The following is a 24641-nucleotide window of genomic DNA, read 5'->3' as shown; positions in this document are numbered from 1 at the left end:
TGTATGCACTGGCTCTATTTTATGGAGATACTAGTAAAACAGGCCCGTTTCTGACACAAATGAAACAGGCGCTAGCAAGGTTTTTCTCGGAGTGTGTGTGTGAGAGAGAGTGAATGTGCAAGTGTGTGTGTGTGTGACAGAGAGAGTGAGACCGCTGGGTGCGAGTGTGTCTCCTCTGTTCCCTGCCCCCCCTCGTATCCACCCAACGATTCTCTTCTGTTGCCTGCTCCCCCTTCCAGCCACCCAGCGGTGCTCTTCTTCTCCCCTGCCCCCCCCTTCCAGCCACCCAGCGATTTTTCTCGTTCCCCTGTTTACCTCCGTCGAAGCGGCCGCGTCTTTGAAAGCCCTGCCAGTCTGTAACCTGCCCCCCCCCTCCAGCCACCCATCAATTCTCATTCCCCTGTTTACCTCCGTCGAAGCGGCCGCGTCTTTGAAAGCCCTGCCCGTCTGTAGCCTTCCCTTCAACTTTGTTCCCTCTGAGTCCTGCCTTCTGACGTAATTTCCTCTTTCCGCGAGGGCAGGACTCTGAGGGAATGAACTTGAAGGGAAGGCTATAGATATTGAGGTTGTGCCTCGTGCTGCTATCCTGTGGTTGGTCAGTTCTTTTTGTGATGAACCCGGAAGTACGTGACGTCAATTCAAGAGATGGATACAGCGTTAGAGCCAGCACGAACCCTTCAAACTTTCACTGCCATGGAGTCAGCTTCAGAACGTTGGAGGTGCTTTTTATTATATAGGATGAAGTCTTATGTATATTCATTGTGGAGATCCTGAAAACCTGATTGGCTGGGTGTGTCTCAAGGTCTGGGTTGAGAATTACTTTCTAAGGTAATTAAAATCATATTGCACCATTGGAGTCACCATTTGTTGAAAACTCTGTTGGCTTATGTATGCCTCATATTTAAGGTAAGAACATTAGATTGGTCATGAGCTTTTGGCATCAATGTATGCGTGTGTGTAATATAGTAATTACTTAAGTAGATATTTTTTGTTTTGTGAATATATTGATCCAAAGTATTCCACCTTTGGCCAGTTCACAGAAGAAACAATTATGAGTGACCCCATAACACAATGGCTTGATACAATTCCTTTTTCAGGCAATGTTAATCGTTTCTACAATTTTTGAGTGATGTTGAATAAGTGAACCATGTTTGACAAGTGTGGTGTGTTCTGCTTAATTGCTATTTTCTGATTTTAATAAATTGAGAATAAGATAAATGAAATTGTTTCATTAAGCTAGGAATGTACATAAGTACATAAGTAGTGCCATACTGGGAAAGACCAAAGGTCCATCTAGCCCAGCATCCTGTCACCGACAGTGGCCAATCCAGATCAAGGGCACCTGGCACGCTCCCCAAACGTAAAAACATTCCAGACAAGTTATACCTAAAAATGCGGAATTTTTCCAAGTCCATTTAATAGCGGTCTATGGACTTGTCCTTTAGGAATCTATCTAACCCCTTTTTAAACTCCGTCAAGCTAACCGCCCGTACCACGTTCTCCGGCAACGAATTCCAGAGTCTAATTACACGTTGGGTGAAGAAAAATTTTCTCCGATTCGTTTTAAATTTACCACACTGTAGCTTCAACTCATGCCCTCTAGTCCTATTTTTTTTGGATAGCGTGAACAGTCGCTTCACATCCACCCGATCCATTCCACTCATTAGCCTTTCAGCATGGGATTTTTTTTGTCTTTCAACAGCCATCAGCTTTCTAAACGTCTGTTTTGAATATTTTTGAAAATAAAGATAATCCCCTCTTAAAAAGCAGGGGAAAGGCTGTACTTCAGTTAACACCATTCCTGACAGTTCAACGGCAGTTACATAGAACTGTGAAGTTGAGGCAAGATCTGAAAAACCAGGAACAATCTTTACTAGAATATCCTGGAAACACTGTGGCAGAATGGGGGGGACGGGACAGGGTTTGTTGGCACTGTTTCGAAAAGCATGGCTGTGGTAGAGAAAGCAGAAGCAACTTTCATAGTATTTCTTTATATATATAAATGTGGCAACCCAGCTTTCCTGGCAAGAGGTAGGGTTTCTGTTTTTTTCCAGGAGTAGAATCATATGGTAAATATTTAGGCTAAGTGGAGGATGGTTCCCTTTTTTTGAGCAGGTTTAAAGAGAAATGGGGTATACCAAAGGGAAAGGGGATGGGATTTGATATACCATCTTTGTGGTTACAGTTACAAATGGAAATAGTATGGAGTTAAAGGAAACCCAATATAAGATTTACATAAAGCATATATCACCAAAGGAGGAGGAGCTAGGATGAAAATATGGGCAGATACATTGCCTACCTGTGTTAAGGTAAGAGTGGGAACTCTGCTCCATGTCTTCTTGATTGCCTGTGTAATATGGAAACAAGCTATTGCAGAGGTAGAAGAATTTTGTGGGGCTTGCTGTGGAGTGGTCCTGTGGGGCATTGCTTTTAAGTGACCTGGAAAACCTGACAAAGAAACATCTCCCTAGGGCAACCCCCCCATTTATCTAGTACAACTTCTGGTAAGGGAGTAACTAGTGAGGTAATTAAATTTGCTGATGACACAAAGTTATTCAAAGTCGTTAAATCGCGGGAGGATTGTGAAAAATTACAAGAGGACCTTACGAGACTAGGAGACTGGGCGGCTAAATGGCAGATGACGTTTAATGTGAGCAAGTGCAAAGTGATGCATGTGGGAAAGAGGAACCTGAATTATAGCTACATCATGCAAGGTTCCACGTTAGGAGTCACGGACCAAGAAAGGGATCTAGATGTCGCCGTTGATGATACGTTGAAACCTTTTGCTCAGTGTGCTTCTGCGGCTAAGAAAGCAAATAGAATGTTAGGTATTATTAGGAAAGGAATTGAAAACAAAAATGAGGATGTTATAATGCCTTTGTATCGCTCCATGGTGCGACCGCACCTTGAATATTGTGTTCAATTCTGGTCGCCATTTCTTAAAAAAGATATAGTGGAATTAGAAAAGGTGCAGAGAAGGGTGACTAAAATGATAAAAGGGATGGGACGACTTCCCTATGAGGAAAGGCTAAAGCGGCTAGGGCTCTTCAGCTTGGAGAAAAGGTGGCTGAGAGGAGATATGATAGAGGTCTATAAAATAATGAGTGGAGTTGAACGGGTAGATGTGAAGCGTCTGTTCATGCTTTCCAAAAATACTAGGACTAGGGGGCATGCGATGAAGCTACAATGTAGTAAATTTAAAACGAATCGGAGAAATTGTTTCTTCAGTCAACGTGTAATTAAACTCTGGAATTCATTGCCAGAGAATGTGGTAAAGACGGTTAGCTTAGCAGAGTTTAAAAAAGGTTTGGACGCCTTCCTAAAGGAAAAGTCCATAGACTGTTATTAAATGGACTTGGGGGGAAATCCAGTATTTCTGGGATAAGGCGTATAAAATGTTTTGTACATTTTTGGGATCTTGCCAGGTATTTGTGACCTGGATTGGCCACTGTTGGAAACAGGATGCTGGGCTCGATGGACCTTTGGTCTTTCCCAGTATGGTAATACTTATATACTTATGATATTCTGAAATGTTGGATCAAGAGGCACTGTTTCAGCGATGGAAGTAGTATATGAAGGATGTGACAAATTTCATTCTGTGTTATGAATGTTTTTTTTAAAATGTTTGTAAGCCACCTAGAATTGGAGGTAGTGTGGGGTATAGAGAGCTGATATATTGCCAAGCGTGGAAGCAGGTAGAGACTGAGAGGTCAAATGCAGGGTTAGTGTATGAAGGAAGTGACCAAATTGAGAATTAGAAAGTGTGTGGGGAAGGATCATAAGATAAAAGGATTGTTTGGGGGAGGTACAGGAAATGCAAGGACAGAATGAATGTGTGAATGGAAATGGGGGCGGGGGGGTGGAATACATACAAAGAAAAGAAACAAGGCGTTCATTACTTAATGGAAATGTTTTGTGACTGATTAGGAACTTCTAGAACATATCTCAATCTTCATCTTCCCAATTGCAAAGGCCTCAAATACAAAACATAACTACACATCCAACTTCTCTGTCATAGGCAGCCAACTCTGGAACGCCATACCTCGACACATCCGAAAAACCACTGAACACCTACCCTTCCGAAAACTGCTGAAGACTTACCTCTTCAAACAAGCCTACCCAAATGACCCATTCTAACTCTCAAACATATTTCCACACACAATTCCACAACACTAGTATTACTCACACTTCAACCCCTTTCCCACATCTCTTACTATTGTCTTACTCTATGTAACTGTCATCTCTACGACACTTTGTTCCATACTTTGTATCATCCCTGCGATACTTTGTACCATACTTTGTAAGCTGCACTGAACCTACTCTATATAATTATGTCATCTCGTTGATACATTGTTCCCAAACCTGTATTATCTCTGTGATACGTTGTACCACACTTTGTAACCGCACTGAACCTGCTATTGAGCGGAGTATAAATGCCATAAATAAATTAAATTATAGTGTCTTAATTTATTTATGGTATTTGTACCCCGCTCTTTCCCGCTCAATAGCAGGTTCAGTGTGGTTACAAAGTGTGGTACAACGTATCGCAGAGATAATACAGGTTTGGGAACAATGTATCAACGACATAATTCAAGTAGCAGTTGTATTCGGATTTACCTGGAGCCAACATAACAATCTTCAGGGAGCTCCAGATATCGAGCATTACAGTAATTTAAAGTAGGCAGAATGGATAATTGAACAAAAGATTTTTTTGATAGACATTGTATAGGCCAATACCCTTTTTACTGGGGGGGGGGGGGGGGGAGACAAGCAAACACTGAGCTAATGGTGTGTGTCACTTTAATGTCCCTGTAAAAGATTAGTCCCAATATCAACCCAAATATCTAACATCGGTAGCAATTCTATAACACATCCAACATTGGATGTTTCAAAATGCCTTTGATTTTTTTTTTTTAAGTTGCATCCTCTTCTGATGTATTGTTATAAATAGTGATGGGTGGAATTTAATTTCAGCTGTCTTATCTGTTTGCTGTATTATGCTTTAATTTGTTATAAAGCAACTTACGCATCTAGTTTTTCCTACATAAGCACACAACTATGGAACACATTACCAAAAGCCTTGAAAATGACGTACGACCACCTAAACTTCCGGAAATCACTAAAATCCAACCTATTTAAAAAGGCATACCCTACCAATCCAACTTAAATGCCTAATCTCTGCAACACAACCAAACTAAAGCACGTAATGGACATAACACAACTCTTCTGTTCTCCGATTCCCTAATGTGGCTGTGCCACGTGAACTTGATCTTACCACAACATCACCCTGTATTTGTTCACACCGGAGCCTGCAAAGGCCTCTCCGGTACTATGTAAGCCACATTGAGCCTACAAATAGGTGGGAAAATGTGGGATACAAATGTAACAAATAAAGCTCTTTAAAACTTATGTGATGTATAAGGTGGTATATCGCATTATTAAATCAAATCAAACTAAAATTCAGCTTCTCCATAAGCAATCGCTCATCTGTCTCAAGTACGGTTGCCAACTGAATTTGCCTGACAAGAGTTGATTCAGTTCTGGATTTACCCCGTTGCATGCAGGGACTTGCATTTCTGATTCCCCATTGCACTTCCTAATAAAAGCAAAACGAGTCTCTCAGTGTATTTATTTATTGCATTTGTATCCCACATTTTCCCACCTCTTTGCAGGCTCAATGTGGCTTACAATACATCATGGATAGTGGAAATAAGAAGAGAATAGACATTTGGTAATACAGAAGGATTTTGGGTTACATGGTAATGGAATACATGATAGCAGTTTAACAGAAGGCATTATTAAACGTTGCTGGATATATGTGGGCAGTTTCACATGTGTTGATCTTTGTGTAGTGGGGCAAACCCAGGACTGGATTAACTTTGGTGAATTTAGATCCGGTTGTTCAGATTTTTCTTCCTGGGAAGTGAGGTTGCCATCATATTGGCCGTCATTCTCTCACCCTTCATTCTCTGTGGTGAAATCTTTTCTATTGAAATAGTCATCTTCTAACTGTGTACTGGATTCCTGCCATAGTTTTCTATTAAAAGCTGTTCCTGACCTGTTTTACAGAATCCCTACGATCACATATCTCTCTTTTGCTATCCTTAGGTCATTTCCCTCAGAAAAAGAGTCTATAATGTTAACTCCATCCCTAAAATATCCTTGGATTTAAACTAATTACAGGCCACTGGCCTCTTATCCCTTTACTGGTAAAGGTGATTGAGGGCATGGTTGCTCACTAACTTATGGATTCTCCCTTTCCCTTCTTCACCATACACAATCTTGCTTCACACCCCAGTTTCAGCATGGAAATAGTCCTAACCACATTGATTGCTAACTTCAGGAAAGAAATTAGCCCAGGCAGAAAAATCATGCTTATGCAATTCGATATGTGAAGTGCGTTTGTTCTGGTAAGACCATAATTTTACTATTTGCACTAATGGACAACTTGGGTATAGGAGGATCTGTCCTAAATTGGTTCTAAGGATTTTTAAAATCTAGATTCTAGCAAGTAAACTCTCCTAATTCCATCTCCCCCCAATGGGCTCCAAACTGCAGAGTCCCATAGGGATCCCCCCCCCCCTTCACCCATCCTATTCAATATTATGATGTCCCCCTTAGGAAAGATGCTGGATGCCCATGGTTGTTATAATTTTATACAGATTACATAACCATCTATATCCCTTTGAAAGATTCTATTGAAGAAGTGCTATCATCAAATCTAGTCTAGACCTGATGGAGAATTGGGCCTCCACCTTTAATCTAAAATTGAATAGAGAGAAAACAAAAGTTCTGTTATCTGACCCTCACTGTGTCATAAACTGTCAAAACTTCACAACTGGTAATGTAACTTATCCATTGGAGTCCCAACTAAAGATACTTGGAGGCATATTTTCAAAGCACTTTGGGAGGCTAAGTTCCATAGGTTTCTATGGAACTTTGGGAGGCTAAGTGCTTTGAAAATATGCCTCTTGGTATAATAATTGATTTCTATATGTTAATCGATGTCCAAGTCGAATCTGTTATCACAAAGACCTTTAAAGCAATGTGGAAACTAAAAAGAATCGGACATCTCTTCCCTATGATATGTTTAGAACCTTAGTACAAACAGTATTATCACACTTCCTTAGCGTCTCTCCGGACCAGCCCAGAATGTGATCGATGGGATGTGCACTCTTTCTAGCAGGTGGAGACTGAGAATTTTGACTCTCATGAGAGCCAATAAGAGCCCTGGCTAGCTAGATCATAATTAATTTAAACCCCTAACAATTTCTCAGTTCCATTCTAATTGTTATACATGAATAATTATAAATTACCTTTGTACGTCTAGCATTCTTTTCCGTATTATATTGTAATAATCAATCCTCATTTACCTTATTACTACTTAATGTATACTATTCTGCATCACTTTTTGTACTGTTAATTACAGTGTTAGCCACATTGAACATGATCTATTGGGATAATATGGGATATAAATGAAATCTGTTTTGAAAGTTTGAATTTTGTAGGATTTCTTTTTTGTACTGTTAATTACAGTGCCACATTGAACATGATCTATTGGGATAATGTGGGATATAAATGAGCCACATTGAACATGATCTATTGGGATAATGTGGGATATAAATGAAATCTGTTTTGAAAGTTTGAATTTTGTAGGATTTCTCTATCAGAAACCCTAATGGTCAGGGAAATTTTAAACAAAAGGGGGAGGGGGGACAAACATGATCCCTGTGGCACTCCACATGGCAAAGATGCAAAAATGCTTCTGGCTCCAGACAGTACAACCTGGTGCACCAGTATGAAAGATCCCAACTAGCTTAAAGCTGTGTCTGTAATACCACACTCTCTCTGCAGCGTTGCAGTAACAAAGCCTGGTCAGCTACATCAAATGACTGTCGAGCCAGCAAAATTAGTAACCCATATCCTCCTTGATCTAAACACTTAAGACTTCATCTTGCAAAGCTTCCAGTACTATCTCAGTAATATAATAGTGTTGAAAACCAGACTGAATAAGTCTTCCTCATAGTTTCAAGCAGCTTACATTACAAATACAAAAGCCAGAAAAGAACTACAATTGTGTATACAGGAAAGTATGTGTGTACCTGCAGGCTCCCACTCTCCCCCCTCCCCCTATCAGCCAAACGGAACATTAACAGGTCAAACAGGGTAACATTTTAGAAATATGTTTTCAGAGCTGTCTTACCTCAAGCCAGTGACTGTTCTTTACAAGGTCCAATGGCAAGGCAGTCCATAACGATGGGGCTACCAATGAAAACATTTGAGGATGCTAAGCAGAGAAGACAAGGGAACAGCAAGATGTGCCTGTTGGGAAGAACAAAGCGTACAGGGGGATAATATAAAGAAAAGACGGCTTTCTGGATGAACACATTTTGTAGACCAGTAACAATATCTTAAATGAAATCCTAGATGATACCAGTATCCAATGTTCTTGCTTCATCGGGGGGGGGGGGGGGGGGGAAGAGGTCAAAGGTGAACATGATTCCTATGTGAAGATCCATATAGTAGCTTAATTCTGGAATATGCTGCCGAGACAGCTAAAGGAATTAGTCGACCATCAGCTGTTCAAAAAGTCTTTAAAAACATTCTTATTCGCCAGAGCTTATTCCACTGGCAACTCCTATGTTTAACCTCTCTCCCTTGCTGACTGTACATGGCTATCTGCTGGTTGCTTGCCCCTATCTTTCACCTCGTGTTGTCCCCTGTTCCTTTCCCAGCCTGTCACAGTCTGTAACTGAGGAGTCATCTTTGCATTGTATTGTTACCTCTTGACTTCATGTAAGCCACATTGTGCCTGCTCTTGTGGGACAATGTGGGGTAAAAATGCACTAAATAAATAAATAGCAGTGTTCTGGATCAATTCGGGGTGCCAGAAATGATATTCAAAGCTGAAGAGTCGGAGAAACTAAATGAATCTCTCTATAAACCTGGAAGATGTAATGGTGCAATTGACAAATTGAAGAGTAGCAAATCTCCTAACTGGATGGTATTCATCCCAGAGTACTGATAGAATTGAAAAATGAACTCGCAGAACTATTGTTAGTAATGTAATTTATCTTTAAAATCAAGCTTGGTACCGGAAGATTGGTGGGTGGCCAATGTAACGCTGATTTTTTAAAAAAGATTCCAGAGGTAATCTGGGAAATTATAGACCAGTGAGCCTGACTGTGCTGGGCGAAATACTAGTAACTATTATAAAGAATAAAATTATGGAACACTAGACAAACATGGTTTGATGGGACAGAGTCAGCATGGGTTCAGCCACGGGAACTCTTGCCTCACCAATTTATTTCATTTCTTTGAAAGTGTGAATAAACGTGGATAAAGGTGAGCCCATTGATTGTAGTTTATCTAGGTTTTCAGAAAGCTTTTGATAAAGTTTCTCATGAGAGACTCTGAGAAAATTAAAAAGTCATGAGATAGGAGTTAGTGTTCTGGTGTGCATCAGGAATTAGTTATTGGACAGAAAACAGAGGATAGGGTTAAATGGTCATTTCTCTCAATGGAGGAGGGTAAACAGTGGAGTGCTATATGGATTGGTACTGCGACCGGAGCTACTTAACATATTTATAAATGATATGGAAGTTGGAAAGACGAGTGAGGTGATTAAGTTTACAGATGATACAAAACTATTCAAAGTTGATAAATATGTGCGGACTTTAAAATATTATTGGAAGACTGGGCATCCAAATGGTAGATGAAATTTAATGTGGATAAATGCAAAGTGATGCACATTGGAAAGGATAATCCAAATCATAGTAGTTACCTGATGCTAGGGTCCACTTGGGGGTCAGCACTCAAGAAAAAGAGCTAAGTGTCGTCGTAGATAATACGCTGAAATCTTCCGCTCAGTGTGCGGCGGTGTCCAAAAAAAATAGGATGCTAATAATTATTAGGAAAGGGATGATGAATAAGACCAAAAATACTATAATACTTCTGTATCATTACATGGTGTGACCGCACCTTGAGTATTGCGTTCAGTTCTGGTTGCCATATCTCAAAAAATATATAGTGGAATTAGTAAAGGCTCAAAGAAGAGCGACCAAAATTATAGAGGATGGAAAGCCTCTCGTAGGAGGAAAGGCTAAAGAGGTTAGGACTCTTCAGCTTGGAAAAGAGATGGATGAGGGGAGATATGATTGAGGTTTACAAAATCCTGAGTGGTGTAGTATGAGTAGAAGGATTTTTTACTCATTCCAGAAGTACAAAAAACTAGGGGACACTCAAGGAAGTTACTTGGACATACTTTTAAAACAAATAGGAGGAAATATTTTTTCACTCAACGAATAGTTAAGCTCTAGAACCCATTGCCGGAGGATGTGGTAACAGTAGTTAGCGTATCTGAGTTAAAAAAAAAAAAAAAAAAAAAAAAAAGGTTTGGACAAATTCCTGGAGGGAGCAGTCCATGGTCTGCTATTAAGACAGAAGTGGAGAAGCAGCTGCTTGCCCTGGGATTTGTAGCATGGAATGTTGCCACAATTTGGATTTCTGCCATGTGCTTGTGACCTGACTTGGCCTCTGTTGGAAACAGTCTACTGAGCTAGATGGACCATTGGTCTGAACCAGTATGGCTACTCTTATGTTCTAAGTTGCCAATGGCTTGACAACATGTGCTGATTTGCATGTTAACTTCATGCTGTGTTATGAGGCGGGGTTAGGGTTAGGCAGGTCCTGGGTGGAGAATGGATTTGGACTGCCTATTGCAGTTAACACATACTTGAACCACACATGTATATTGCATGTTAACTACAGGGGACATTCTGGGTCTACCCCAACAGTTAAGTCACAGTCTTTGCACATAGCATGTGTTAATTTATGCTGTTAAAGTGCCTAATGCAGTTTAGTAAAAGGACCCCTTAATTTGGGGCAAGGGTAACACCTTGAAGTTGGTGTGATTACCAGACATTAACTGCTCTTTAGTTATAGATTGAATCTCTCTAAAAACTCAGATGTAAGAATTTATGAAATCACTGCAAATCAAAAACCAATTCCCACCAAATATCAACTGTATTTAAGTACTGTGTGGGATCCTCAGACTGAAGCGTGAAATTGACAGAGTTTTGATAAATAATTGCTTTTGCACAATCCATTGTATTCTTATGAAGTCCTCAATCACACCATGTGAATGTCCTTCAGTCTTCTATTCAATACAAATCATCATCAAAAGTCTAGGACCCAATCCTCTTGAACTATTGGAAGAACAAAATGTGCCTGGTCTTTTTAAAAGCTGTTGATACTCGAATACAGTTGACGTTTTGGAGAGGAATTTGGTTTTTGATTTGCAGTTAATTATGTAGACATAGAGAAAATGATAGAAGATAAAGACCATATGACCTATCCAGGTTTCCCATCATACCAACTGATAAGCTGAACAGTTCTTTCTTTTCCCTCAGAGATCCTTTCCTTGTCCCTTGTTTTCTTGAATTCAGATAGTCTTTGTATTTGCCACCTTAATTGCACCCACCACCCATTCCATAAAGGAAATATTTCCTTAGATTATGCTGGAGTCTATTCTCCTTTTCACCTTCATCCTCGGCCAGAAAAAAAAAAAATGCCAGTTTGCAGTTCTTTCACCACAAACGCACATCTCATCCAGTTCAGTAAAGTCAAGATGGGCATGCCATTTGGTGGTAATGTGTTTTAGTTTGCTGGCTAAGTCTTTTCAGTATGGTATTGACTAAAAAGAAGCGTTCCTCTAACATTTGATTTGTTTTCAACCTCAGGTTATCAATAGAAATCAAACAAAATAAAACATGGAAAAGAAAATAAGATACCTTTTTTATTGGACATAACTTAATACATTTCTTGATTAGCTTTCGAAGGTTGCCCTTCTTCCTCAGATCGGAAATAAGCAAATGTGCTCAGAAACCTGGGTTTATTTTATTTATAACATTTGTATCCCACATTTTCCCACCTATTTGCAGGCTCAATGTGGCTTACATAGTACGTTAAGAGGCTCATTTTCAAAGCACTTAGCCTCCCAAAGTTCCATAGAAACCTATGGAACTTAGCCTCCCAAAGTGCTTTGAAAATATGCCTCTAAGTATACTCCTCCATGCTTCGGTAGGTATATAAATTAGATGCATTTCAGATTTTTGTTTTACATATTTGTGAATGTTATGAGGGAACTGGGGTAATGGTACATTTATGATATAAGAGGAATGAGTGGTGCAGTATATGAGTTTTGGAGATCTCGCAGGCTTCGCGTTCAAATAATCTCCAAAACTACTTATGTATTGAAACTCTTTAAAGGAGCAACAGAAATGTTCTTACAACTTTAAACTGTAGTTTACACATTTACTATTAAGATAATTAAGACTCTCCCTTTTTTTTTTTGTTTTCACAGTTTGAAGAGAAACCTGGTGCAGTTTTTGATGGAGGTGCGGAGAACTGTAGGTGCCTCTTTATTTGTGTTAATGTGTCAAAATTAGTTAACTTTGTCTACCGACTTTGTCATTTATGTTGGTACACCAACTGTTCCCTTATGGGGACTTACGACTGACTGTGTCTATTCTGAATGAAATTTATTCAGTGATCTCCATAGTAGAATAGGTTTCTTATTTGCAGCAGTGGTTCTCCGTGGAGAGCAGCCTAAGCAATCCGCACAGAAAGTTATCTTGGTAACGCTTGGACAGAGTATAGCCAAGAAGTATACAAAATTCTTCCGAGTATATGCGAGACATCTTTGCAAGCCTGTGCTTCACATCTGTCCTGAACTTTTTCTAAAAGAGATCAGAACGTGGACTGTGGATGAGAAATTGATACTGCAGAAGTTTGTATACATTCTGCTCATTCCCTGGAGACCAAACCCTTATCATGTTGTCTATGAAGATCTCCCGTTACGAGAAGGAAACCTAGTTTTCTCCATGGACAGGCAGGAGAGAGTGATATACATAGATGACTGCAAAGCTGAGAATAGTGTGAGAAAGTATCAGTTTGGCATTTGACTGGTTGAAGGCTGAGCACAGCCCGTCATGTGGGGAGGATGAATTCTGGAGGAAACTTCAGGATGGCCTTTTCAAAATGTATGTTTGCATAATTATCTAGGTTAGAGATGAGTAACCACGGTTCTCAAGGGCCACAACCCAGTTGGATTTTAAAGATTTCCACAATGAATATATATGAGATTGGTTTGCACATACTGCATCCATTGTATTCAAATAGATCTTGTGCATATTCGTTGTGGAAATCTTGAAAACTCAAATGGATTGTGGCCCTCAAGCATTGTGGTTTCCTACCTCTGGTCTAGGTAGTAATGGGGATACAAATGCAGCAAATAAATACATGTGAAATGGAAGCGTTGATGATGGCCATATATCCATCCTACAAATTTTGTATAAAGAAGAGAGGGGCTCTTCTAAGGGGGTGGCTGTTGCTTATGAGTGGTGGGCATGTACAAGTTGCAGAATGTCTACTACTACTACTTAACATTTCTAGAGCGCTACTGTGAACTGTGGTAGCAGGAGATGATGCATTTAGCAGCCAAAGCAGAGAGTTCTATTGGTTACTGGTTGACCAGTTTGAGTCTTAGGAAAAATATCATTCTTGTATGTGTCCTGTCTCGGGGAAAAAGGCAGAATAGAAGCACCTGGTAATGGTCCAGCATGTGGCCGTAACTTTCTTTTTAGGGTGATATGCAATGGGGGGAAGAAGTAGAGAGAATGAGTGGATTAATGTGGAATTGCATGATGACCTTTGTCTGGAACTGGGTATATTGGGGGGGGGGGGAGGGGGGGCTTAAGTACACTAGAATGTGAAGCTCACTAATGTGTCATGCTCAAAGCAACAGCAGTGAGGGAGAGTTGAGATCACATGCTGGTAGTAGTCAATGGATGAGTGGCCAAAGGTTGAAAGCACCCTTGATGAACCTTGAGGAATTTGTCCTTTTTTTTTTTTTTGTCAGCAATTCCCACTCACCAATTACCTCCTGGACAATTCCCAACTAGGTCAATTTCCCCCTAATCCCCCCCCCCCCCCCCCCCCAATAACATTTATGTTGCCAAATATACTTCAAAGTGTATATGTAAAGAAAAAAAAAATTATGTGGTAAACCATTAGAAGGAAGAGGGGTAGGATAGTTATAAGGCTGAATTGGATGTATCTCTAGTTTTTCTTTTTAATTCTGATATTTAAAGTGGAACTCAATATTCAGTTTTAATTGTCTGCAGGTTGCGTTATAGGCCCATGGCAGTGAGTTTGCTACAGCACAGCCATTTTCCCAACTCTTCTAGACCCAAGCTTTTGTCTTCCACCCTCTTCCATTGCTTCTGTCTCTTCCCTAATGACTGTCATTGCTCTTACCGTGACATCTTTCTCCTTCTCACGCTAACACCAATGTTGTCATCTGTGCACAGCACATATCATTAAATGCCAGTCATCAGCAGGCTGGGGATAGATGCGCTGGTGACCACAGAGAGGGTTGGGAGGCGTGAAATGCCAGTAACTTTGGTGGGGCAGATCAAGGCGAGAGAGAGTGAAATGCCGGTAACTGCAGAGAAGGAGGAGGGAGAAAGACTCAAAGAGAAGACCAAGGAGTGAGTGAGCACTGACAAGGCAGACTGGGGGGGGGGGGGGGGGGGGGGGTGGAGGGAATTAACCAGTATAGGAAATATCCAGGTGGTAATTGGTGGGTGGGAATTGTCCGGAGGGAACTCACCCTTAATACAACTAGGTGTAGGTTAGTTTATATTCATATTCGGAATGAGAAATGCTCAATGCAGTAACTTCTGAAAACAAAAGCACTTGACATTTTGAGTTCTATATATCAACATGCTTCTTAAGTATGATACTGCAAGCATTAACTAGAGGACGGTGCACATAGTCACTATCAACCCCCTCCAGTACAATTTTAAAATTTACATATCTACTAAATTGTGGCACCATCTCTTAACCCCCTATTGGGGACCAACACAGTTCTGCAACTATCCCACTGCTATTCAACTGTGTTCCTGTACCTTAGATCTTTAAAAAGGAGGAGAGGCTAGCAGATATTTGATGTACACATCACCTAACAGACCCATCAATCTTGACTTAACATACCCTAAATCCCAATGTTAAGGCAGTCTGCCCAGAACAGGGGTTTTCAACCCAGTCCTTTGGGACACACCACATCAGTCAGGTTTTCAGAACACCCACAGTGAATATGCATGAGAGAGATTTGCATATGATGGAGGAAGTACATGCAAATTTATCTCATGCATATTCAGTGGGTATCCTGAAAACTCAACTAGCTAGGCATGTCCTGAGAACTGGATTAAGAGCCCCTGGTGTAGAAGAAACTATTTGTCCATTTTACATACTGCCTCTCCCAAAAAGGCTCCAAAGCACTTTACAACAGTGCCCCATGCACATAAAACAGTACAGTGAAACCTCGGATTTCGTCATTTTCGGTTATCGTCGATTTTTTTCGCGAAATTTTTGTCTCGGTTTTTGTCAGTCGCCTTGGAATTTGTCGGTAAATGCCATGTTAAATGTTCATTTATTGCTAGTGATTTGAGGGCGTGCGCAGGAGGTGGGTGTGTTTTACATCACGTGCGTTAATTGCATTGGTTGGCTGTTGGTGTGGAAGGCGTGGGATATTTCTAGTGCAACTCCCCCCTTCCCCTTGTTCCTGTTTGCATTTGTTTAGCGTTTTTGAAGGGCAGGAGCAGGAGGTGGGTGTGTTTAAGTGTGTGGGATCGTTAGAGAGGGGCTGGTGGAGGAGGTGTGTGTTGGAGATCTATGAGGGCGGGACGGGATAGCGATATGCGGATGTGGTGCGTTGTAAGTAGTTGCTGGTTGGGGACGTGCACTGGGGGGTAGGCGGAGGTAAGCGGGGCAGGGGAATCCAGAGTCCTCTTGATCGGGGCGCTGATTTGCTCTTAGTAGCTTGTTGGCGCTGTTACAGCCTGTTATGATATCTGAAGTGTTGTGTGACGTGCCGCATCATCATTTATATAGTAGGATTAGTCTTTTTATTCATTTAAAAGAATTTAAAATAAATTGCCTCGGTTTTCATCGATTATTTTTGGACGAATTATCGACGAAAACTGAGGTTTCACTGTATAATTATGCTAAACTATATTTGTGATAAGGCAAATGAAACAATACATAAGTACATACATAAGTACATAAGTAATGCCATACTGGGAAAAGACCAAGGGTCCATCGAGCCCAGCATCCTGTCCACGACAGCGGCCAATCCAGGCCAAGGGCACCTGGCAAGCTTCCCAAACGTACAAACATTCTATACATGTTATTCCTGGAATTTTGGATTTTTCCAAGTCCGTTTAGTAGCGGTTTATGGACTTGTCCTTTAGGAAACCGTCCAACCCCTTTTTAAACTCTGCTAAGCTAACCGCCTTCACCACTTTCTCCGGCAACGAATTCCAGAGTTTAATTACACGTTGGGTGAAGAAAAATTTTCTCCGATTTGTTTTAAATTTACTACACTGTAGTTTCATCGCATGCCCCCTAGTCCTAGTATTTTTGGAAAGCGTGAACAAACATTTCACACCCACCTGTTCCACTCCACTCATTATTTTATATACCTCTATCATGTCTCCCCTCAGCCGTCTCTTCTCCAAGCTGAAAAGCCCTAGCCTCCTTAGTCTTTCTTCATAGGGAAGTCGTCCCATCCCCGCTATCATTTTAGTCGCCCTTCGCTGCACCTTTTCCAATTCTACTATATCTTTCTTGAGATGCGGCGACCAGATTTGAACACAATACTCAGGTGCGGTCGCACCATGGAGCGATACAACGGCATTATAACATCCTCACACCTGTTTTCCATACCTTTCCTGATAATACCCAACATTCTATTCGCTTTCTTAGCCGCAGCAGCACACTGAGCAGAAGGTTTCAGTGTGTTATCGACGACGACACCCAGATCCCTTTCTTGGTCCGTAACTCCTAACGTGGAACCTTGCATGACGTAGCTATAATTCGGGTTCTTTTTTCCCACATGCATCACCTTGCACTTGCTCACATTAAACATCATCTGCCATTTAGCCGCCCAGTCTCCCAGTCTCGTAAGGTCCTCTTGTAATTTTTCACAATCCTGTCGCGATTTAATGACTTTGAATAACTTTGTGTCATCAGCAAATTTAATTACCTCGCTAGTTACTCCCATCTCTAAATCATTTATAAATGACTATAGCTATCATAGGACAGACTAGGCAGAGGTACTAAGCACTTTTATCCCCCATGCACACAATGAAGTGGAATAAGCCATTTATTTCATTAGCCCCCAAGACACTTACTATTAATTTAATTCCCTGCTGATCTGAAAGATTCATCAAGCTCAACATTCTATCTCAGAGTGGCCAATCTGGGTCAAAAAAAGTACCTGGCAGATCCTTCATGTTACTCACTCCCAGAAGAGATAGTAAGGTAGACTATAGGGGCTGCCAACTGTTTTAATGGACCTGTCCTCCAGAAATTCAAGTTTTGTTTTAAGGCCAGTTATTTAACTTTGCCCACATCTTCTGACAATGAATTCTATAATTGTGTATTGACTGAACTGAATATCATAAGCTTGCTTTAAACCTGCTACCGGTTAAGACTAGGAAACATGCCATGAAGACTATTTGAAAGGATAAACAATTCCCTATTAACCTACTCCACACCACTCATGATTTGATTTAAAATTCTTATATATTGCCTCCTAGTCTCAAAGAGGCCATTGAAGCAGTTTACATAATAAACACATTTAAGTACAACGTCTAATTATGCATTTCATAAACCTTTACCAAACCTCCATCTCATTTATCTCGTCTCTGAGCTGAGAAACCTAACTTTAGTCTTTCTTCATAATGAAGCTGTTACATTCCCTTCATACATTTGTAATTTATCTGATTATCTGCTTTAACCCACAGAATCCCAGCATGGCATAAAGTTTGTAAATCTTTAGGAGGGCATATGAGGCCTTGCTTGAATAGGGTATTTTGACTTGAACTATTAGTCATGGCAGATTACTCGATATTGCTGCTTTTTATTTTGCATCTATAGTAGTCTGCTGATTGTCTATTTTAGTGTTATGTATTTTATGATTGTGTGGTTCTTTTGTACATTTCCTTGAGCAAAGGTGGAATATAAAAAAATAAACCTATAGTTACATGTCTCTTCCCACTCAATATACTCCTTCACTTTCCAATCCACCAACAAAATTGTTACCCTTTTTGGACCTCGTGTTCAGTCATTATCCACATAAATGTGCTCAACCTGCAGTCTCTGGCACTCAACGCTTGACCGTTGAAACATTTCAACTTTTAGAATCCTAGTAATCTCCCAAATACGGGAATCTTGCTGCTGTTCTGATGCACCCCCACCTGCAAATCCTACAGCATCAAATGGGAATTTGTTACCCTGTGTTTGGCAGTCAGGAACCTTTCACTTGTCCAACTGACCTCCATCTGTAATACTTCCTAAAATGCTCCAATTCAGGTCTTCAGTTGTACTCTCTTAGGCTCCACCTGGTAGCCATCTCTGCTTTCCATTAGATGGAGTGGGAAATTCATGTTTTTGACACGTGTAGGGCCTGTGTCCATTGCAATATTTGTTTTGTGAGGCTGCAGTACATAGAGATGGGGGAGGTGAATCTTGGCATAAGTCTGGGTATGCACAAAATAGCAACAGTAAAATGTATTAGGTGGTTAGAATCTAAAAGACTGTCACATTGTCATGATTAATCAACTGTCTGCATTTGTTGACCTGATGGCATACCTTCTCTCCCCAGGTGATATACGTGTAGAAACTGATCACAGCCTTACACCTGCCATTGGGCCCATTTCATATAGTCTGCGAAATCAGACAGGGTCTGAAAATTCACTACTAGATGAAGAGGACTATTTTGTTAATTCTGGAGATCTTGCTGGAGTTCCTGTTGGAAGCGAAAACGAAGATGAGCAGGATTTTACTGCAAAAGAGAACCTTTCTTCTGTTCTCCATACTGAAAACATGATGGAGGAGGAGAGAACAGTGACGGAACATGAAACGGACAGTGAAAAGGAAATGAGCCTAAAGAACCTTAGACATTTGGACCTTGCTTCCCAACTGGGCCAGGACTCCATGTTGAAATCCATTCGGAAGGATTTTGCCTTAGCACGAGAGAACAGTAGAGAAACCTTTTCCTCAAAAGGCATGTCTTTTCAAGAACGTGATAGACGTTTGGAAAAGATCCCTAAAGAGCTGGATTCAAGACTGAAAAGCAATTTTCTTGATAAACAAGGTAATGTGACGTGCATGAAATCCTAAAAAAAAGTTTCATTGCACCCAGTGGTACTCTCCTTTGCACTTCTGTCGTTGTAGTAGTCAAGGGCAGGGTGTGGATACCTCATTATACAGGTAAGCTTTTATAAAAGGCATGTTCATTTGTTTGGATGTTAGAGAAAATACAGTTGAAATTAAAACCAAACTGTTGTAAGTGATTAAATACAGGATGCATGCAGCAGTAAAAATCCTGCTTTTTATTTTTTTTGTATGTATTTTAATACCATGCAATTTTCCCTCACATATATAAACAGTTGGTCAAAGAAATTAGTTACTCTAAAGGAACTCATCTACATGGCTTATATAAGACATAGTTGAAACCCGTTATATAAATGCATATCAGTTTTATATTGTGAATGCAGTCCTTAAAAATTAGAACGTCTGCTAAGCTCATTGTTGCTTTGACAATGAAGTGTTAACATCTTGTATGGAAGGTTGAACTTTCATATCAAGATTTGGCTAATGTGTAGAAAACCTGTCATAACTGAAACAAAATACTGTGATCTATGAGAAATAGGAAGGGTAATAATCTGAGTCATTAAGCATGTATTTCTTTTTAAGGTAGCTGCTAATGAGAAAAGGGGCTGAGATTTCTAGACCACGCATTCTTGTCTGATTCAGCCTGCTTAAGCCTTGGATATGCCCACTGCTAGCAGAATAGTACTCAGCATGTTTTAGTTTTTGACTTTTGGCCATACCCACTCCATTTGGTTGCTCTTCTGCCCTTTTCTATGCCAACTGGAAGCAAAAAGACCATCCGCAGAAATGTCAGTACAGCAGTTCTACCCTGGGGATTGAGGAAGGAAGGAAAGATAGACTTATGCAGAGACTATAAAAATTTGTGATTTTTGCCTTTTGTATTCTCTGCATAAGTCTACCATCTTTTGGTCCTCAGTCCCCAGGGCGCAGCTACTATACTGACATTTCTATGCAAGTCCTTTTTTCATCCCAAAGAAATGGAAGTCCATGTTCTTCTAGATGTGAACATTTCCAAGGCTTAACTAAATTCTATCCTAGACTAGAAACCAATGCAGTGTTATACACAGGAGGGTAACCCTATCCCATCTTTGTGCCCCCCCCCCCCCCCCCCCATAGTACATTCTGCAGTCATTCTGCATCAGTTGAGTGAGGTCAGAGTTTTGAGGCAAACTCAAGAAAACAATTTTGCAATAATCCAGATTGGATATAGGATTGCCACGTGCATGATCTTTTGTAAATCTACTTGACAAAAGTGCTGCTGGATTATTCTCAACAGCCTCATGTTTAGAAAGACATTTCTAACTACCACATTGACTTGATTTTTTTTTTTTTCATGTTGATAGCGAAATCAACGCCTAGACTATAAATTTTGGTAGATAAATGTACGATGCCATGAATAAACTTGGGGCCCAGCTCTGGAAAGTGTTTTCCTAGGTTATTCAGGATTAATCCTTAGAAAGTTAGTTGCCTTCTTGTGATTGATCATGATGATGCAATTGTCAGTCCTGCCCTGCAGTAGCAGAAGGAAGTAAGTCCACTTCCTGGTGGAAAAGTCCATAGTCTGCTATTGAGACAGATATGGGAAGCAGCTGCTTGCCCTGGGATTTGTAGTATGGAGTGTTGTCACAATTTGGGTTTCTGCCAGGTACTTGTGACCTGGCTTGGCCACTGTTTGGAAAACAGGATACTGGGCTAGATGGACCATTGGTCTGACCCAGGATGGGTACTCTTATAGCCTTATGTACTCAAAAATAAGTTGCTTCCTAGGTTACAGATGTCTCATAATTGATATTGGACTTCTACATAGCTTCTTCAGGATCCCTGATATTTCAGAGGCAAAAAGCAGTAAGTTTATTGCAAGGAAACCAAGCAAACATGTCCTCCCCCCCCCCCCTCCCCAATTTTCCCACATCAGCCAGAATGGACAACTGCCATTGCAGGGCAGAGAAATAGCATAGGTTTACATTAAGGAGGCCTTATAAGGGTCAGTAATTTGGATGTCAGCTCTCTCAAAATGATTCCTAGTGGAACCAGGTAAACAAAATCAGGGAAACCTTTGTGTTTCATGTAACAAAGAGATTGAAATGAGGGATCAGTAATACCTATTAACTTTAAATCTATTTAGCGATATAGTATAATCGCACACTTGAGTCACATTTTCAGTAAATGTGCAGGAATATATTTGAAAAATAAGGCAGTAAAAATACACATTACCACACCCTGATGCTGTTGCCTTATCCTTGTAAAATATAAATATCAAAACATAACAGCTGTCTAGTTTACACTTTTACCAGTCTGTCCAATTTTGGCCGCCTTCTCTGTTGCCAGTACTACTTTGCAAATCTCCTGGACTATCTCAGTAATTATATCCCCTTCTTTCTCAGGAACCCCTCAGATGTGCAAATTGCACCTATTGAGACAAGAAGTGTGATTGATTCTATCAAGGCTAAGAACATTAAAAATAGCCATACTGGTTAAGACCAATAGTCCATTTAGCCCAGTATCCTGCTTCCAGCAGTGGCCAATCAGGTCACAAGTACTGGCAGAGACCCAAGAGTACTATCTTTAACAGGAGTTCTCTATGTTGAGCAGGATAAATCAACCATGCAATCCTTCCTTCCATCTCCTTATGGTTAAAGCTATTTGCCGCTACACAGTACACTGAGGAATGGGACGGTTATACCACCTGGAGACTTCAGTCGGGGGTGGAACTCAATGCCCCGCGGCTCATCGCTCCGCCTGTTTAACTTTATAGATGGAAATGCAGACCTGTTTAGAGACTTGGGAGGGCCATCCTCTGGACTGTTTTGTGTTGGGGGGGGGGGAGTGAGGAAAGGGATAGGGTAGCAGCGCTACTGTTTAGCTTGTTCTATAGCTGTTAGAGTATTGATTGCTTGTTCTATCAAAAAATTTCAATTAAAACAAAAAAAAAAAGAGGAGAGAGAGGCGGGAGCATTCACACTTGCTCAGAAAGACGCCTAGGTTTTTCTGAGTTCTGGGGGAGCATTTCTGGTTTGGCACAGGTGAGTCCAATTTATCCCGCTGTCCATGGCGAACATCTTTTAGAGGTAAATAACCTTGCATTGTATTTTGCTTGTTAACTTTCCAGGAAAAAAATGTCAAACTCCATGAACATTGATGATCTTTTTGATTAAAAAAAAGGGCAACCTGTGCTGTTTTTTGGAACAAGTTCACGTTTCACTTCACTATATAATTAGCAAACTATTAGCCACAATTGTAATCCTCTGGCGTTTATGCCCTCCCGCGGGAGGTGGTGGAGAGGAAAACAGTAACGGAATTCAAGCATGCGTGGGACAGGCATAAAGGAATCCTGTGCAGAAGGAATGGATCCACAGAAGCTTAGCTGAAATTGGGTGGCGGGGGGAAGAGGGGTTGGAGGTTGAGAGGCTAGGATGGGGGAGGGCAGACTTATACGGGGTCTGTGCCGGAGCCGGTGATGGGAGGCGGGACTGGTGGTTGGGAGGCGGGAAATACTGCTGCACAGACTTATACGGTCTGTGCCCTGAAAAAGACAGGTACAAATCAAGGTAAGGTATACACATATGAGTTTATCGTGGGCAGACTAGATGGACCGTGCAGGTCTTTTTCTGCCGTCATCTACTATGTTACTATGTTACTATGTTTGTTCTTTTAGCATTAGTTTAGATGTATTTAGGATTTTAGGTTTTGTGGGTCTCTCATATCCTCTACCAGGGTGCATTTTGCATTTGCTGTACTTTCTTTCCATCAGATTGCTTTCTTGTGCGATCATAGTACACATGTTGGTGGAAGCTTTTCATCTTAACTTTGGGGCTCATTTTCAAAGCACTTATGTAACTGTAAGAGTGCTTTGAAAATGAGCCCCTTTTTCTCTTCAATTATTCTAGTCATAGGCATGTAAAGCCTTCTATAAGATTTACATATATTTACAAATCTATTTCAGGGCCATGGACAAAGCTTCAATGTATAAAATAGTGACGTGCATCCACAAATTTATACCTTCAGAGCAGGTGTAAATGTATGTGCTATCCAGGTAGTTTCTTGGTGCCTAAGTAGTCATACAAATGGTGCCCTTTTTGTTACTTTGACCTAGGAACCCTTTAAAAAAAATTAACCCATAAATGGTACATTGTGAATCTTAGAATGCAGTACCTTGTGGGCTCAGTAGCAGTATTCAGTTGTATAATTTTCCTTTTTTACATTTGATTCTCACTGAATGCTTTTATATGGTGTACACCTCAATTTTGTTCATTTTCCTGTTGGTTACTTTAAATCACATATTTATCTGTTTGCTTTTCTCCTACATCAAGGTCCAAAGTGTAGAAACTGCATAGAAATGGATAATTGAAGTAGTGTTCTGGTAAAGCATTTGGAGTGTTTTTGTGAGCTGAGTGGTTTGTATTGTCCTATTTAATACAATATCAAATCCAATTCACAGGTCAAATGGAAGAAGGTTCTCGGGCGCCGCTCGCAGCACGCGTCCCAGAAACAAATTTCAGGGTAAGGAACTTTTCAGCATCATTTAGAAGGTATGAGATGAGGGGAGATATGATAGAGGTTTATAAAATCAGTGGAGTGGAATGGGTAGATGTGAATCGCTTGTTTACTCTTTCCAAAAATACTAGGACTAGGGGGCACACAATGAAGCTACAAAGCACTAAATTTAAAACGAATCGGAGAAGTATTTTTTCACTCAACTTGTAATTAAACTCTGGAATTCATTGCCAGAGAATGTAGTAAAAGCAGTTAGTGGGGTTTAAAAAGGGTTTGTATAGCTTCCTAAAAGAAAAGTCCATAAACCATTATTAAAATGGACTTGGGGGAGAAATGCACTGCTTATCTCTAGGATAAGCAGCATAAAATGTATTGTAGTGTTTTGGGATCTTGCCAGGTACTTGTAACATGGATTGGCCGCTGTTGGAAACGGGATGCTGGGCTTGATGGACCTTCGGTCTGTCCCAGTATGGCAATACTTACATACATATATGTGTGTGTTCAGGAATAAAGACCTAATTAAAAAACAAAAAAAAAAGAAACCCTCTTTTCCTTTTCATAAAATTTAAGTTCAGTCAATTGTTCACAATATCTGCAGTTCTATCAGATACAGATGCGAATAGAAAATGTGTGACCATGATGATGCCAGCTAGTCCCATTATGCTTGGATGTCATCATGGCTATGACATTGCAGGGACTACTAACTGGAGTGCTCTGCTGCACCTGCTGCAGACCCCAGCTGAAAAGAACTGTTGAAGATGGTGGAGGCAGATGAGAATGCCCAGAGAAGCAGATGCTGCTTTACTTCTGGGGTGAGTCGTCCTGAAAGGACAGGGAATCATACCAAAGAAAGTAGTGCCATGGTATGAATCTACCAAAAAGAGGCGGCTAGCCCCCCTCCC

The 24641-nt window shown here is 40.6% G+C and overlaps 1 protein-coding gene across 2 annotated transcripts in view; it reads left to right on the top strand.

The window, feature by feature from the left end:
- The window catches only part of LOC115480035 (zinc finger MYM-type protein 4-like), a 129493-nt gene that overhangs the window by 5729 nt on the left and 99123 nt on the right, over nt 1-24641 (top strand). The window contains exons 2-4 of one of the 2 annotated variants that reach the window (XM_030218428.1): nt 12365-12398; nt 18734-19225; nt 23684-23745. In XM_030218428.1, coding sequence (XP_030074288.1) covers nt 12365-12398; nt 18734-19225; nt 23684-23745 — 588 coding nt within the window. Of the gene's footprint in view, nt 1-12364; nt 12411-18733; nt 19226-23683; nt 23746-24641 lie in introns of both variants that reach the window. The other variant, XM_030218427.1, reaches the window with a different exon arrangement.

The sequence above is a fragment of the Microcaecilia unicolor genome, chromosome 11 (assembly GCF_901765095.1).
Source record: "Microcaecilia unicolor chromosome 11, aMicUni1.1, whole genome shotgun sequence".
Classification (NCBI taxonomy): Eukaryota; Metazoa; Chordata; class Amphibia; order Gymnophiona; family Siphonopidae; genus Microcaecilia; species Microcaecilia unicolor.
The sequence above is the reverse complement of the archived record's forward strand: the minus strand, read 5'-3'. Positions and strand labels throughout refer to the sequence as shown.